We start from the raw sequence: 15,551 nt of genomic DNA on the forward strand, positions 1-15,551 counted from the left end.
CATGATAATAAAATTCAATAACTTAAAATTTTGAGTGCTCATGATCAAATTTGTATCAGTATATACACATCTATGATGACAGCTTTTGTGAAAAGAAAACCATAACAGCTGCACTATTTTCTGGATCTACACAATTTGAAATGTTTGCTTTCAATACTGCACCAAAGAGTCAGCTGCTGATTTCAGTAATGAGTCGTCCAAACTTGGGTCTGTAAAGGGATGGAAATTATGTTAATAAAACAATGTCCCTCACTTTTTTCAGTTACAAGTAGGACAAGCTCTCAAAAGATTGTTTTTACTAAAATCTTACTTTCATTATCAAGGACAGTCAAACCCATATATACTCTATTTTATCTTCACTGATTTATAGTTTGGTTCTTGTTCTTTCACATCTGTAGTGATGTGAGTCCTTTAACAACTCTGGTAAGCCTTTTTTGACCATGCTGACTGGACACTGTAAGATAATGCTCAAGTAACAGAAATACCATGGGATAACCAGAGACCAATAAAATCGAATTAAATAGGCAAGTTATCTCCCCTGCAGGGATGCTGCCAGGATTTCAGGATTTACTCTAAGTTTTGTGTGTGTGTGATCTGCAATGAGGAAGTGGTGGCAGGAAGAATAGCCATTGTTAAATATCTCCCTAACACTTAAATATCTGTCACTCTTTGTTATTGTTCCACTCTGTTAAGGCTCTACTGAAATCAAAATTCTCGAAGAAATGTCATCGCTAGTTGCATAGTGATTATTACTGTGATGTCATTGGGCTTGGTCACGTGGTTGTGGTGGGGTCTTGGTTGGGATGGCAGATAGACCAAAGGACCAGAGGCTTATTGCATATTCGACAGCTAATTATGATGTTGTCAAAAGAATTTAAAAAATTCTAACAGTTCAGTTGAACTCGGATATTTGATTCAGTCCATGAACAGGTTTGATGTGTTTATTTTGGAACTATGTTCCTCCATCACATTCAAGATTTGGATATACCAAAGGTGAAATTAGTACAGTTGAATACTAAACTACTATCATGGCTACTTCAAATGTTGTTTAATGTGAGACTTTAATGCAAGAACTCGTAGCTTCAGTGATTTTTGGGTTTAAAAAATTAATTTCTTCTCAAACAACTCAGTTTAGTGCAGATTATATTGTTTTTAATGATACTGTGAGAATTCTTGATGTGTAAAAATTGCACAAGAAATGAACAGCATCAGATCTGAAAATTACTACCACTGGGAAAATACTGATAGGAATATACAGAAATAATGGTATTATTATTTAAATAGAATATGTGGTGACAATATGAGCACTAGTTCTACAACTTTGCAAAATACATCTTGTACAACTATTCTGTTGTTTCTAACAACAGTGTAATATGGCAATAATTTTTGCCCACTTTTTACTTTAGTCCCTTGCTAATTATCAGTTTTAGATTTTACAACACTAAGCACATTTTACCTTTTGACAATAACACATCGTTACAAATATTTAGATTGCAAGAAAATAGAAGTTACAATTTTATTAAATGCACTGGTACCAGTAAGACTAAAGGAGATGGTACAAAATGTAGAGGCCTCGAGTGGCCAAGTGGTCTAAAGCGCTCTCCGTTACGGATCACTGCCATCTCATCTGTTGTAGTCTCGGATTCGGCCAATGTGGGTATATGAGAAAAGCTTGCCAGTAGCTTCTCGTGGGTCAGTGGTTCTTTCCAGGGTTTTCCTGGGTTCTTCCTCCACCATTAATACTGGTTGCCTGTATAGCCTATCGTGTGCTGAAAAATGGCATTAAACCCTACAACAACAACAACTTTAAAATGTAGTGTACTAGATAATAGACTTTTTTATTTATCCAGTTTGTAATACAAACACCAAATGATGGTTTGGAACCAGGTGCCAAAAGGCCTGCAGAAAATACCAACATGATCAAAATATATAAAGGGAGAACCAAACACAGACAGGACAAATTTTATCCATCTTGCTTTGAGTTTACACAGTTCAGTCAGTCATTTAGGTTTAGAGTCATTTAATTTTTGCACATAGAGATCATGTACTTCATTTGGTCATACATCTGCATGATATAAAAGTTTGTCTCTTTATTCTTTTGTTGTCGTAGTGGTTCTGCCAGCTAGAGATCTACAGACAATTATGTTGTATGGGGATTCTCTGATGTTTCCTATGAGCATTAATCTGTTAACTGTTTCTGAATTTAATATGATCCTCCTCCTCCTCCTCTGTGTATGAATATGATTCTGTGCTGTGAACTCCTTACATTGACTGCTGTCTGAAATGCATATGCATAACTAGCTTGAACAAGTTACTGTTCTTTATGGTTGTGCAATTTTCAACATCTCACATGTATGGCCCACATGGGTATTCTCTCTTGGATATCTCTGGTCCATAAAGAAAAGTTTTGAACCAGACGTCTCGTTAGGATTTTAAAACTAAGAGTCCATGGCTCCCATTTTGGTAAAAATACCAGTCCCACCAGCAAATGTTGCAGTCCCCTCTCAGAAAACTGCAAATTTTAAGAACTACTGGTTGCCATAGTTTACTTTCTACATTCTTTATAACACTGACATGGCTTTTGTTTGTCCATCAGAGTGAGTCTGCATTTTTTTGATCCAAGGAAGGTCTTCTTCATAGCACTAAGCTAGGTATCACACACTTTCTTACACTTGGTTACTCTGTTCCTTCCAAACTATCAGTTCTAGCAACTTTAGCATTCTCCTGAATCTCATTACAATCTTCATCAGTTTGCTGTTGAACCCCGAAATACTCATTCAAGTCAAAGTCTCAACATGTCATGATTTCAAGGTCATGTGCACTGCTTATTCCGTTACATTTGGAAATTAACAATAAGGAAAGCTAAAGTTGTTTATTTGATGTACTATTATAAATGACCATTTGTACATCTCTGGGTCTTTCTACCTCAGAATTCAAGCACTGTAAATATCAGTAGATTTTCCCACCCAGCTGCCAGTCAAAGCCTTTGATCTTGCCACTTAGCTATTGCAGCATGTTCCTTTGATGTACTCTTATAATGGTGACGACTTTGGGGGTGGGTGGGTCTTTCAGCCACTAAATTCTGTCATTGTAAATATCAGCACAGCCAACTGATCAACACATTTTCCCACTGAAGCAGGACTCACAAGTCTTTGAATTTTACCGCCCATCTATTTCATGCATACAGAGGACTCTTGCCTAAGTGATTTTCTGCGTCCCCAATTTAAACAAATTGGCGTCTAAATATGCGTGATTATAAGCATTTCCAAGACCCTTGTCAGTTTTCACTAACATGAACTCTGCCAGCAATTCACTTCCCTTGAATCAGTGCTTTGCTGCCTCTTATGCCAGATTTTTCTCTTCCATAATGCTGTATTAGGGTTTTAAGTCCAACATTCCCATAGTCTGCTTTTTCAGATATGGGTATCTTGAATAAATATAACCGGCATATTGTCCATCCAACACATATATCAGACTCACACTGAACAGCAATTTTGGGCTCAAAATCACACAATGGTATTTCCAGTGACATTTTCCCAATGTCCAACAGACCGATATACTTGAAAATTCATTGTCATCATAGCTATCACCAGCCAGTATTTGCCAACTGAAAACATCGTCTGATGACAAACTGTGTTGTGATTCAGCCATTTTGGTATCATGTTTGGCCCTTATTCGAAACACGCATTTGTAAAACTTCCATGATGAAAATAAGGCTAAAACTACCGTAAAATGCTTGTTCCAGGGCCCAATGAACCAATCAAATTTAGTTTAACAGCCATTTATGTCAAACCAAAGTATCCAGATATCTGGATGGCGCATCAAGTCCTGTGAGACGGCTACGACAGCAGCGTGAATTACGTCGCTAACTGCACTTTTAAAGTTAAAAGTTTAATAAAAATTGCATACTGTGCAAAGCACATTTTTTATATCTGCGACGTTGGCGTAATTGATGCGTATCACTGCTTTAAAAGTATGCAAATTCGTACAAATTACGTGCACTCGCGTGTGCTAGCAAAATTTTCTGACCCAATGTTTTATTCACATTAGACCACTAGGAGGGGGTTTGATGCGATTTTAAATAAATATTCAGTTTTTTTCTTCTTTCTGACAACCCCACCAGTGATTTCTCATTTTGTTTACACAACCCACAACAGAAATGATTTTCCTAACCAACCTTCCACTGTCAGAATCAAAATAATTTGAATTACAACCTCCCACAGACGTTTTTTTTAAGTGCCATCCCGGGGGTAATATATGTTTTACTGGAACAACCCTTATTTGGATCTGGGTTTCATCTTAGAATTATTGAACAGCACCCCAGATGCTTTAAACTGCACCTGTTTGTTCATGCAAAGCATCTGCATCACGTTTAAGACGAAAGAGAAAATAAGCTTCTAGAAAAGTGTTAATAATCAACGCAGAAGATTAAAAGGAGTATATATATTCTTATGAGTAAAGGCTGGAAAGAACGTAATTACGTTTATTGGACATCATGTGCCAATTTGAGTGTGTGTCGTGGTGGGAGATTAAATTGCCGTCCTCATGTGAAATGGGAAAGAATTTCCAAGAATTGCGTCAAGTTGAAAGATGGCAACAAGCTATTGAGCTGTATAGGGTTTAGAACTAAAGTTTTATTGCAACTGTACTAGTGGTAAATAATGTCTACATGTACTTTATAAACTTTTCAGTTGACCGTAATGTTTATCGTCGATGTGTCAAACTTTTATTTGCATTTTTTCCGTTTTTACAATAGCAGTTATTGATATTTTCTAACACCATAATAAAAACTGGTCAATCTTACGGGAAAAAATCAACTGCCTTACTGAGATGGGCTTGTCAGGGTTGGCAGGTCTGGATTTAGATCCGGGTTTCACATAAGCTTTATTGGAATTAGAGAACCAGACTAGCTTTATAGTTATACCTCAGACTTTTTAAACTGCACAAATTGTTTTCAAGTGAAGCGTTGGCATAATCAAATTGTTGATTATAGAATTTTTTTTAAAAGGGCATCCAGATACAGATAAATGTTAAACACAAAATGACAAAATTAAGCCTTTTAAAAAAGTTTTAATACTCAGTAAGAAGAATAAAAAATGGTTACTCAGGAAGGGACACCACGTGTCGATTTCATTATGTCACATGGTAGGAGATACAATTGCTTATGTGTAAACTGAAGAAAAACAATTCCAAAAATTACATCATATTGAGAAATATCAACAAGCCATTGAGTGATATCAACAAACCATTGAGTGATATCAACAAGCCATTGAGCTGCTTGGGGCTGGAACTGAAGTTTGTGCAACTGTAGTAGAGGCTAATACGGTGTACATATACTTTACAAACTTTTCAGATGAACATAATGCTTTCTGTCGATGCATCATTTTGGAATACCAAACTTTTTAAATAAATGTTTTCCAACTTGACAAAAGCAGTACATAATATTCTGTTAGACCTTACTGAAAACTGGTCAAACTTACAGAAAAAAATGAGCTGCCTTACTGAGAAGATCTTGTTAGGGTTGGCAGGTCTGCCAAGATCACAGAATTGCAGATATAGGGTATTTCTACTGCTGCCTATTGTAAAAACTCGTCTTACATATCACATGTACTCCTTTAAGACAGATCCGACTGCAGACTGCACCGTCCCAGCTCTGCCATTGCTGAATGTACTGGCAGACCTAGGTATGTGCAGTTTGTTAGGACTGATTAGTATAACAAATACCATTTACCCTGATTAGCTTGCTCACTTTGGGATGGCAGATCTGCGTTGATGTTGTTTGCCATTGGACCCAACTTACGAGCAAGTATGGATGGTACATTTATCATGTATATGCAACACAGAAAGGTGAGATCGCTTGATGCAAATGAAGAGTAGTATGTTAGATGAATACATGTATTCAGACAAGGCATTCTAGAGAATATTTTGTATTCTGACTATGCCACATGTGCTTTAAAGGAAGATTATACAAATATGTTGTTTTAATCACTAACTTTAATAATTAGTCTTAACTGGACTGGACTTAAATGCTCACAAGATAAGTAATTTTCTTTTCCAGTGATACACCTGCTCGAATATTCCCAACAGTTACATCCATAAGCCCAGGGAAGCCAAGTGCCACTGTTCTGTCATTAAGGAAATCTCTGGGGCGTCTTTTGAGCCCACCAACCTCTGCCAGTCTGAGGTGAGTGATGGATTGCTTAGTATTACATGGATATAGATCAGTTATTTTTCTGCCCTGGTCGTATCTGTGAAGGGCACATATAGTTTTGCTTATGTCATCTGTCTAAACCAGTCTTGTTATGTTAATCCATGTACATCAGACCCATCTTGCCTTGTCCTGTATCTGGATTGGTATATAGTGTAATCCATGTGTACCTGTCTAGTTATGTCGTGTCCTGTCTGGATTGGTATATAGTGTAATCCATGTGTACCTGTCTGATCCTGTCTAGTTATGTCATGTCCTATCTGGATTGGTATATAGTGTAATCCATGTGTACCTGTCTGATCCTGTCTAGTTATGTCGTGTCCTGTCTGTGGATTGGTATATAGTGTAATCCATGTGTACCTGTCTGATCCTGTCTAGTTATGTCGTGTCCTGTCTGTGGATTGGTATATAGTGTAATCCATGTGTACATGTATGATCCTGTCTAGTTATGTCATGTCCTGTCTGTGGATTGGTATATAGTGTAATCCATGTGTACCTGTCTGATCCTGTCTAGTTATGTCATGTCCTGTCTGGATTAGTATATAGTGTAATCCATGTGTACCTGTCTGATCCTGTCTAGTTATGTCATGTCCTGTCTGGATTGGTATATAGTGTAATCCATATGCATATGTCTGATCCTGTCTAGTTATGTCGTGTCCTGTCTGTGGATTGGTATATAGTGTAATCCATGTGTACCTGTCTGATCCTGTCTAGTTATGTCGTGTCCTGTCTGGATTGGTATATAGTGTAATCCATGTGCATATGTCTGATCCTGTCTAGTTATGTCGTGTCCTGTCTGGATTGGTATATAGTGTAATCCATGTGTACCTGTCTGATCCTGTCTAGTTATGTCGTGTCCTGTCTTTGGATTGGTATATAGTGTAATCCATGTGTACCTGTCTGATCCTGTCTAGTTATGTCGTGTCCTGTCTGTGGATTGGTATATAGTGTAATCCATGTGTACCTGTCTGATCCTGTCTAGTTATGTCGTGTCCTGTCTGTGGATTGGTATATAGTGTAATCCATGTGTACCTGTCTGATCCTGTCTAGTTATGTCGTGTCCTGTCTGTGGATTGGTATATAGTGTAATCCATGTGTACCTGTCTGATCCTGTCTAGTTATGTCATGTCCTGTCTGGATTGGTATATAGTGTAATCCATATGCATATGTCTGATCCTGTCTAGTTATGTCGTGTCCTGTCTGTGGATTGGTATATAGTGTAATCCATGTGTACCTGTCTGATCCTGTCTAGTTATGTCGTGTCCTGTCTGGATTGGTATATAGTGTAATCCATGTGCATATGTCTGATCCTGTCTAGTTATGTCGTGTCCTGTCTGGATTGGTATATAGTGTAATCCATGTGTACCTGTCTGATCCTGTCTAGTTATGTCGTGTCCTGTCTGTGGATTGGTATATAGTGTAATCCATGTGTACCTGTCTGATGTGTACCTGTCTGATCCTGTCTAGTTATGTCGTGTCCTGTCTGTGGATTGGTATATAGTGTAATCCATGTGTACCTGTCTGATCCTGTCTAGTTATGTCGTGTCCTGTCTGTGGATTGGTATATAGTGTAATCCATGTGTACCTGTCTGATCCTGTCTAGTTATGTCGTGTCCTGTCTGGATTGGTATATAGTGTAATCCATATGCATATGTCTGATCCTGTCTAGTTATGTCGTGTCCTGTCTGTGGATTGGTATATAGTGTAATCCATGTGTACCTGTCTGATCCTGTCTAGTTATGTTGTGTCCTGTCTGGATTGGTATATAGTGTAATCCATGTGCATATGTCTGATCCTGTCTAGTTATGTCGTGTCCTGTCTGTGGATTGGTATATGGTGTAATCCATGTGTACCTGTCTGATCCTGTCTAGTTATGTCGTGTCCTGTCTGTGGATTGGTATATAGTGTAATCCATGTGTACATGTATGATCCTGTCTAGTTATGTCATGTCCTGTCTGGATTGGTATATAGTGTAATCCATGTGTACCTGTCTGATCCTGTCTAGTTATGTCGTGTCCTGTCTGTGGGTTGGTATATAGTGTAATCCATGTGTACCTGTCTGATCCTGTCTAGTTATGTCGTGTCCTGTCTGTGGATTGGTATATAGTGTAATCCATGTGTACCTGTCTGATCCTGTCTAGTTATGTCGTGTCCTGTCTGTGGATTGGTATATAGTGTAATCCATGTGTACCTGTCTGATCCTGTCTAGTTATGTCGTGTCCTGTCTGTGGATTGGTATATAGTGTAATCCATGTGTACCTGTCTGATCCTGTCTAGTTATGTCGTGTCCTGTCTGTGGATTGGTATATAGTGTAATCCATGTGTATCTGCCTTATCTTGAATTGTTATGTCACGTCCTGTCTGGATTGGTATATAGTGTAATCCATGTGTACCTGCATGATCCTGTCTAGGTATGTCCATTGCCAATTTTTTCAGCACAATAATTTTTCAAGGACTTAATGAATTGAACCTCGTTTGGTATGACCATTGGCAATAAAAGGACCTAGGGGAGTTTGATTTTCACCTTTTTCTTACAAATTTAATGTGTCGTGGCCTCTTTCTAACTTTGCTTTTAATTGCATCATATTAGAGTGATGTTTGTTGGAAACATTCTGGTGTTAGACATTAAGATAGGACAGAGGAATCTCCCGTATATCAAACTTCATTGTCTTGCCAAAAATATTTTTTTATTTTTTTTATTTTTAGTTGACATGGCTGGGTTAGCTACTGTTGTGCGTCCTTGGGCAAGTGACGTTACTCCAATTGTCGTGGCACTAAATGACCTGCCTGTGTTGCTGTGCCATAAAGGGCCAGATCAAACAAACAAATGATGCTGATCTGACATCAAACATGGTCAACAGTACTAAAATTAGTAAAATCTTAAAAACTACTTAGCAGGATAGAATTTGAACAAATACAGGGCTTTCAGGTTTGTACAACTGATGTTGATTTGTTATCATGTTTAGCCACCACTACAGAAAAAAAATAAAACCTTTCAGCAACTCAAAAACTGCAGAACAGAATTTGATATGAGAAATGAAGATCTTTCGATTTAGTACAAATGATGTTACCAATACTTTTTCATTCTACTTCTCAACAAAAATAACCCACAACAGAATTTGACTAAATTTAATAGAAAGCATCATGGCATAGAATTCTTTCAAGTTTGTACATTGGATTGGTAATATGTATAAATTGAGCTGATCTGGCATACAGTAGTGTTACAAAAAGCAAGCAATGATTTCTCCAAAACTGTGAAATAGAATTTGACTAAAGTTATAAGAAAGCACCCTAGCATGATGTTTTTCTTCAGGCCTGTACAAATGGTGCTGGTCAATGGCCAAATGTAGCTGACATTGCTAAAAATAGAAAAGGCTTAAACTGACTTATCAAAAATCAATTCAGAAATTTTTTCCAATCTTGATACAAACCATTCAGACGTTTCGACCTTTAAGATTTTATAAGCCAATCCATCATAAAAGATGGTAACCAGACCAAAGCCAGACCAAAGAATAGAAAAACCATTAGACAACTTGAAACTTCACAATTGAAGGTGACCAAAATGGGACTGCATCCTGGCATGAAGGACTTGCAGGTTTTAACAAATGATGCTAATCTAACATTAACAAACATTTACATAACTTGTATCTTAGGAGAGAGGACTGCTGAACAGAGTTTGATCAAAGTGTCCCAGCATTGGCCTTTCAATATTCGACAAATTCTGCTAATCTACTATCAGACATAGATGAAGATAGATAAACTGGGGAAACCTTGAAATATGTTTTATAACTGATGTAATCAAGAGTATAGGAAGAAATTTCAGTAAGAAGAATTATTCTGACCCAGATTTCTTGGCTAACTGCTCTTGTATTGGGCTATCAGGCAGATTTAGTCAGGCTAGTATGGGCTATAGGGCCATCTTTTGCATCTTGTTTAGGAGATCAGTTTTAATGGTTTTGCAGACTTTGGGCAAAAAAATAATTGCCCCTGGGTATGTGTAATTTCCCAGATTGATAAACTACTAACATTGTTGCAGTTCCAGGAAAAGGAAATACTTCTCAGCAGATGAAGTGCCCTTGTTGAAAACCCCTACTATACACAGAGTGACTCCAGTTAAGAAACGTCTCTCCTCAGCTACCGTCAGCACTCCCCAGTCCATCTTGAAAGTCCGTCGTCTCGTCTCAACAACTTTGCCAAGTCCGCATAGCACCACGCCAACTTCATCAGGTTAGTACATGCTTGACATTAGACTAGCATATTATTTTAGATTTAGGAAAACATAATAAAGGTACTGCAATAAAGTTGATGAAGTAATCCAAGGATCATGGGTTTAACACATGTCCATGCCAGTCTAGGTCAGCTGTCTTGGTGTGTCCTTGGCATAGGCACTTGACTCCCATTTCATCAGCATAATATAGTGAATAATCTCTTAAAAATGAAACCAGTAAAAACATTAATGTGCAGTAGTGTGTCTACATGTTGACAAAGTGGTTGCGGGATCAAAAATAGTGAAGTCCTGCCATAGTCATTGCTGTGCTCTTGTGAATGGTATTTGATCTCTGCTGCTCAAGTTGTCCTAGCTGCAATTTCCTGCAACCTCAGGAAAGTTAGTACTTAATGCATTTGAAATCAAGGTGTAGCTTGGTCTTAAGAGCACCTGTAGTCTTTGAAAAACTGTAATCCTGAGACGGTCAACATGTAAATATATCAGCTAGCTGTTGAAATTACATATATGAAGGCCGTTACCCCAGCAAAGTTTTCATTGACCATACACAGGAAATCTGGGATTGAGTTTAGCAGAATATTGCATTTGAGTTTTGTTATAAGAACATGACAACCGAACATAATGCAAATACACCTCTCCCTCGACAACTCTCGCACAACGGGGTCCACATACATAGACCGCATTATAAGCGAGGCGCGAATTACCGAAAAACACATCGCTTTGACATGGAGAAAACCATGGGGGTGGGGACTGGCATTAGGGAACTGGGCTGTTTAATGACTGAATTCTCATTTTACAATCACGTCGATAATTTTTAATAATTTCTAATGAAGTTGTTCGTTATTCAGTTTAAATAACATTTTTTTTCTTCAAAATACCCAACATATGAAAAATCGTTCCAACTGGTGTGTACAACCATCACATGTACACGAAAAATCTGTGTATTACATCACTGCTTTTTGTTTTCTTGATGAGTCTGGTTCCCGTAGTGGTGTTTAATAAATAGTATCTTGCCAAATCGGTAGTCCATAATTTGCTAACTAGACTAACTGTTGATACACCACCAAACAAGATTCCTTTTTTTCAAAAACATGCGACATTTATTTCATGACACATCTACATCAAAACTCAATTTTTTATTGTTCCATTAGTACAATGTTAATGTTGTGATTTCAAGTAAGTAAGTAATAATGAAATTTCTTATCATCCCTGAGGATATCTCTACATGCCAGTTCAAGAATTCTCTGAACCTTGCTTGCCCACAATGGTTCGTATCTGTGAAATCAAGCTCAATATTTTACGAAGTATTCATTTCACTTGGCTGCCTTGTTATCTTTGATCACAGTTATGAAAGAATCGGTTAATTTAAGGTAGTTTATGTTATATACACAATAACGTTTATTACAGTGTACGATTGATCAAATGAAGTGAGTTCACCTGACATACGACTGAGACCACTAGATTTTAAGTTAGTCCGATTTTTGTGCCTTTTAACTTTTCTTTTATTCACCTTTTTTATATTCAAAAGACATAATTAACTGATAATACAAAGAGGCCAGCTTTAATTCAGTGCAACAATACAACAAATACTTCTGCAATTCAGTTATCAACACACGGTTGGTACTTAATTAGATTCTCAGAGAAACGCTTGCGGACATAGCTGTTACGGTGGATTGACGCATTTTACGTTTAATTGTAAGAGGACATTGCATTTATGACAATTACACATAAAGGGAACTAAATGATGGAACTAGAACACAAATTTCAATTGATAAAAAAATTATTTAATTTGTATTTATTTATTAAAGTACTGCCATTACTCGGCGTAAGTGACTTTTTCATTGATTGAAATTTCCTTATATATCGTTAAATGCGGTGTACTAAGAATGTTGTTTGGAAAGAAAATAAAAAAATTGTATGAGCTGTTTTTAAATTTGATATTTCTTTGTGTTGATTCAAATTTCCAGGTCCTACCTACTGTTTTCAACGATAAAACGAGCTATACATCAGATTTTCCGTTACCAATTTTGATCACAATTTTCTTAAAGTTCAACAAATGGGGTACATTTTTTTTGGTATTTTTGGGTTTAAAAAATGGGAACCACGCCTGACACCGCATATACTGCAATTTTCCGTTAAATATGGGACACTGACCCTACCCACCTCTTAACTTGGACATGGGAGGAAGAAGATATCTGGTCAATTGATAAAGTGGTAAATGATGTTTACTGTCTTCTGCCTTGTGATTTGTGTCCCATGCCCTAAGGCTCAGGGGGCCAAGAGACCTAAGGTGCTCGTCATTACAGATCATTCACAACTCTCCTCTGTGCGGGTTTGAGTCTCTGCTCAACTAACATGGTTATATGAGAAAACTTGCCAGTAACTTCATGTCACTCTTATTCCAGGTATTTTCCTGGGTTCTTTCTCCAAAATATACTAACCACCATTTATAGCCTATCATGTGCTGAAAAATGGCATTAAATCCCACCAAGAACCAAAATGCTAAGGCTTAGAGGACACAAAAATTCTCACCAGTTTGGAGAGATTCTCTAATGACATATCCAAACCATAAATCTTGTTGCCCCCCCCCCCCCCCCCACTTGGCTCTGGTCAGAGAGCTGTCTCAAAGGTTTATGAAGAGTCAGGATATTGCTAGGTAGCATAAGGGGTGGACATTTACCCCTTTATATAAGACTTCTGGCCTCTTCAACTTGCTATGATGTGCACAATCCCTCCTTGCTACTTAAACCTCCTTTTCTGGATGCCATGGAATCACAAGTAGGCATTTTGTCAGGGACCTGGTTGCTTGAATTGATCACTCGCATGTCACATCTTTCCATGTGTGAGAAAACTTGCCCATAAGTCAGTGGTTCTCCTGAATTCATCATCCCCAAAATAGTCTGACTGCTGTGTATAGCCTTATCTTGTTCTGACTGCTGTGTATAGCCTTATCTTGTTCTGAAAAATCGTGTAAAACCCCACAAACCATTCCTCAGGGGCCTTGGCCTGCCTCCCAGTAACGACACTGGAGACTTGAGAGCTTAAAGCTAGGTCACAGGTTACCATAGCCTCACATGCTGACCTTATCTCTGCAGTCTCCTATCCTCAGATGTGCTTCAGTGATTGTTCAAGGCAGTGGTCTAAACATCTTGGCATGCTCTATCAATGCCCATGGCACTATTGGTGGAGTTGCTTCACCTCCACAGTTACATGACTTTATACACGTCCAAGGTATTTTGAGATGCAAAGACTGATGTCTCACTCACTTTTACCAAAACTGAACCTCTTGTACATCCAATGATCATCAAATAATTCCCCCATCAATCTTTAGGTGAAGCTTCCTTCAGAATCATACACTTATGACCATTTTCTTGCTATCCTTCACATTCGTGACATGAAGGAATGAGTTCCATGCCCTGTCTGTTGAAGAAGGCTGTCTAAGGTTCAGTGGCAATTATAAGTCAGCATCTCACATATGCCAGTCTGGTTTCTTGGCCAAAAACAAGCTACCTTCAATATCTTCACTCCATGGAGAGATCCCAGTCTCATTTGCAGCTGTGCTGCCAATGATCAGGATCAACGTTTATGCCTAGGTAGAGGTTTAAGATTCTTTCTAGTAAGAAAAGGATAGGTGGGAAGCATCTTTCACTCCTTTAAAGGGCTCTGCTAACATTTTTGATGAAGTAATACGTAACTGTTAGTATTGTCAGATTCCCTCCTCCCACCCCACTCAGATGTCCCATGCATAGTCTAGTCCTGGTAAAGAGGTGGGGACTACAGTGCATGTGCCAGTGACTTGGGCAGGGGGCTGGGTCTGTGTTCTAATCTGGATTCTTTCCAGATATTTCCTTGGTGGTTTATCTGTGACAGTATGAATTCTTGTTATGCGGATGTGCATAATTCTGTTCTGGAGCTAGGTAAACAACACAGTTATGACAGGTATGTATTACATAATTAAAATTGTTTATACTTTCTACCCCCTCTCCACGTTTTGCACTGTGACTCATTATTATACATAACATTTTACATAACACTGATATATTTTTTATGACATGGATTCAATAACATGACCAATTTCTAAATAAAAATATTAAATGCCTTTCATACTTTGTATGTAATTTACTCACATTTGTGAGAACCTCCTCTAGACAGACCATCCCTCGTTTAAAACAACTTTTCTGCTGCAGAAAAGGTGGCTTTGATAAGAGAGGATGACCACCCTGGAGGCCAAATAGTTGAGAGTCTCAGGCATGCTGGAGTCACTTTTTATTTTAGATGAATCACAGAAAGAGATTTATTATGTAGAAGAAAGGAGTAGGATATAAATCAGCTGTACATTTAGTTCTGTGCCACTTTTGAGAAAAAATATTTTGCATCACATATTTCAGAGTTGGATCTTGCTTTGAAGTCTGGAAAAAGTATTTTGTTGAAAACATTGGACTTGAAAACACCGGCCACTTACCAGCCAGGAACACCACGCTCAGTGTCATTTGCAGAACCCACTGTCTTGGAAACCCCTCGTGCTGCGGTAGTATCTGATACTCCAAAACGGCTCCGATTTACTGGATTGAAACCATCACCAGGATCTTCTGGTTCATCCCCCGACTCCCCAGGAACATCTGCATGGTCTTCCTCAAGTCCCCGTTCTGTTAAAGATAGGAGTCCTACACCTGAAAGGTATTGTTTGTTTGTCTTTGCCATTGTCAGCATATGCATCACTTTACTAATGTCCCAGCAATGGGAATATTAACAAGAACAGATTTTTATGTTCATCAAGTTTTTAAAATTCTTTTAACATTCATGATAGCATTATCTCATTTCTGTAAAATACATTACCCAATCACATTAATATAAAGAATTGCTTTCTGCTATCTCTAGAATCTACCCCTCCATGAAAGACAAAAAATGTCAACATATGATATAGTTCAAGGAAAGTAACTCTTACATGTTAAATCCCCTTTTGTTTCTGCCATGTGACAGCCCATATCCCAGATATTTGTCAGTTAAGACTCTACTAAGCATTGCCTCCAAAGAATAAAATTATCTTGAAGTTTCACCATCGACTGATCTATTTCATTAGTAATGTAAGTTAAAATGTTGATATGACTGTTATAGTCA

At 37.9% G+C, this 15,551-nt stretch overlaps 1 protein-coding gene across 1 annotated transcript in view; it reads left to right on the forward strand.

Moving 5' to 3' along the window:
• Nucleotides 1-15,551, forward strand: part of LOC149781207 (uncharacterized) — a 170,457-nt gene that overhangs the window by 116,600 nt on the left and 38,306 nt on the right. The window contains exons 28-30 of the mRNA XM_089935274.1: nt 6,059-6,184; nt 10,245-10,435; nt 14,822-15,110. Coding sequence (XP_089791400.1) covers nt 6,059-6,184; nt 10,245-10,435; nt 14,822-15,110 — 606 coding nt within the window. The remainder of the gene's footprint in view (nt 1-6,058; nt 6,185-10,244; nt 10,436-14,821; nt 15,111-15,551) is intronic.

This window comes from Sinohyriopsis cumingii, chromosome 15 (assembly GCF_028554795.1).
Source record: "Sinohyriopsis cumingii isolate HCF-2022 chromosome 15, ASM2855479v2, whole genome shotgun sequence".
Classification (NCBI taxonomy): Eukaryota; Metazoa; Mollusca; class Bivalvia; order Unionida; family Unionidae; genus Sinohyriopsis; species Sinohyriopsis cumingii.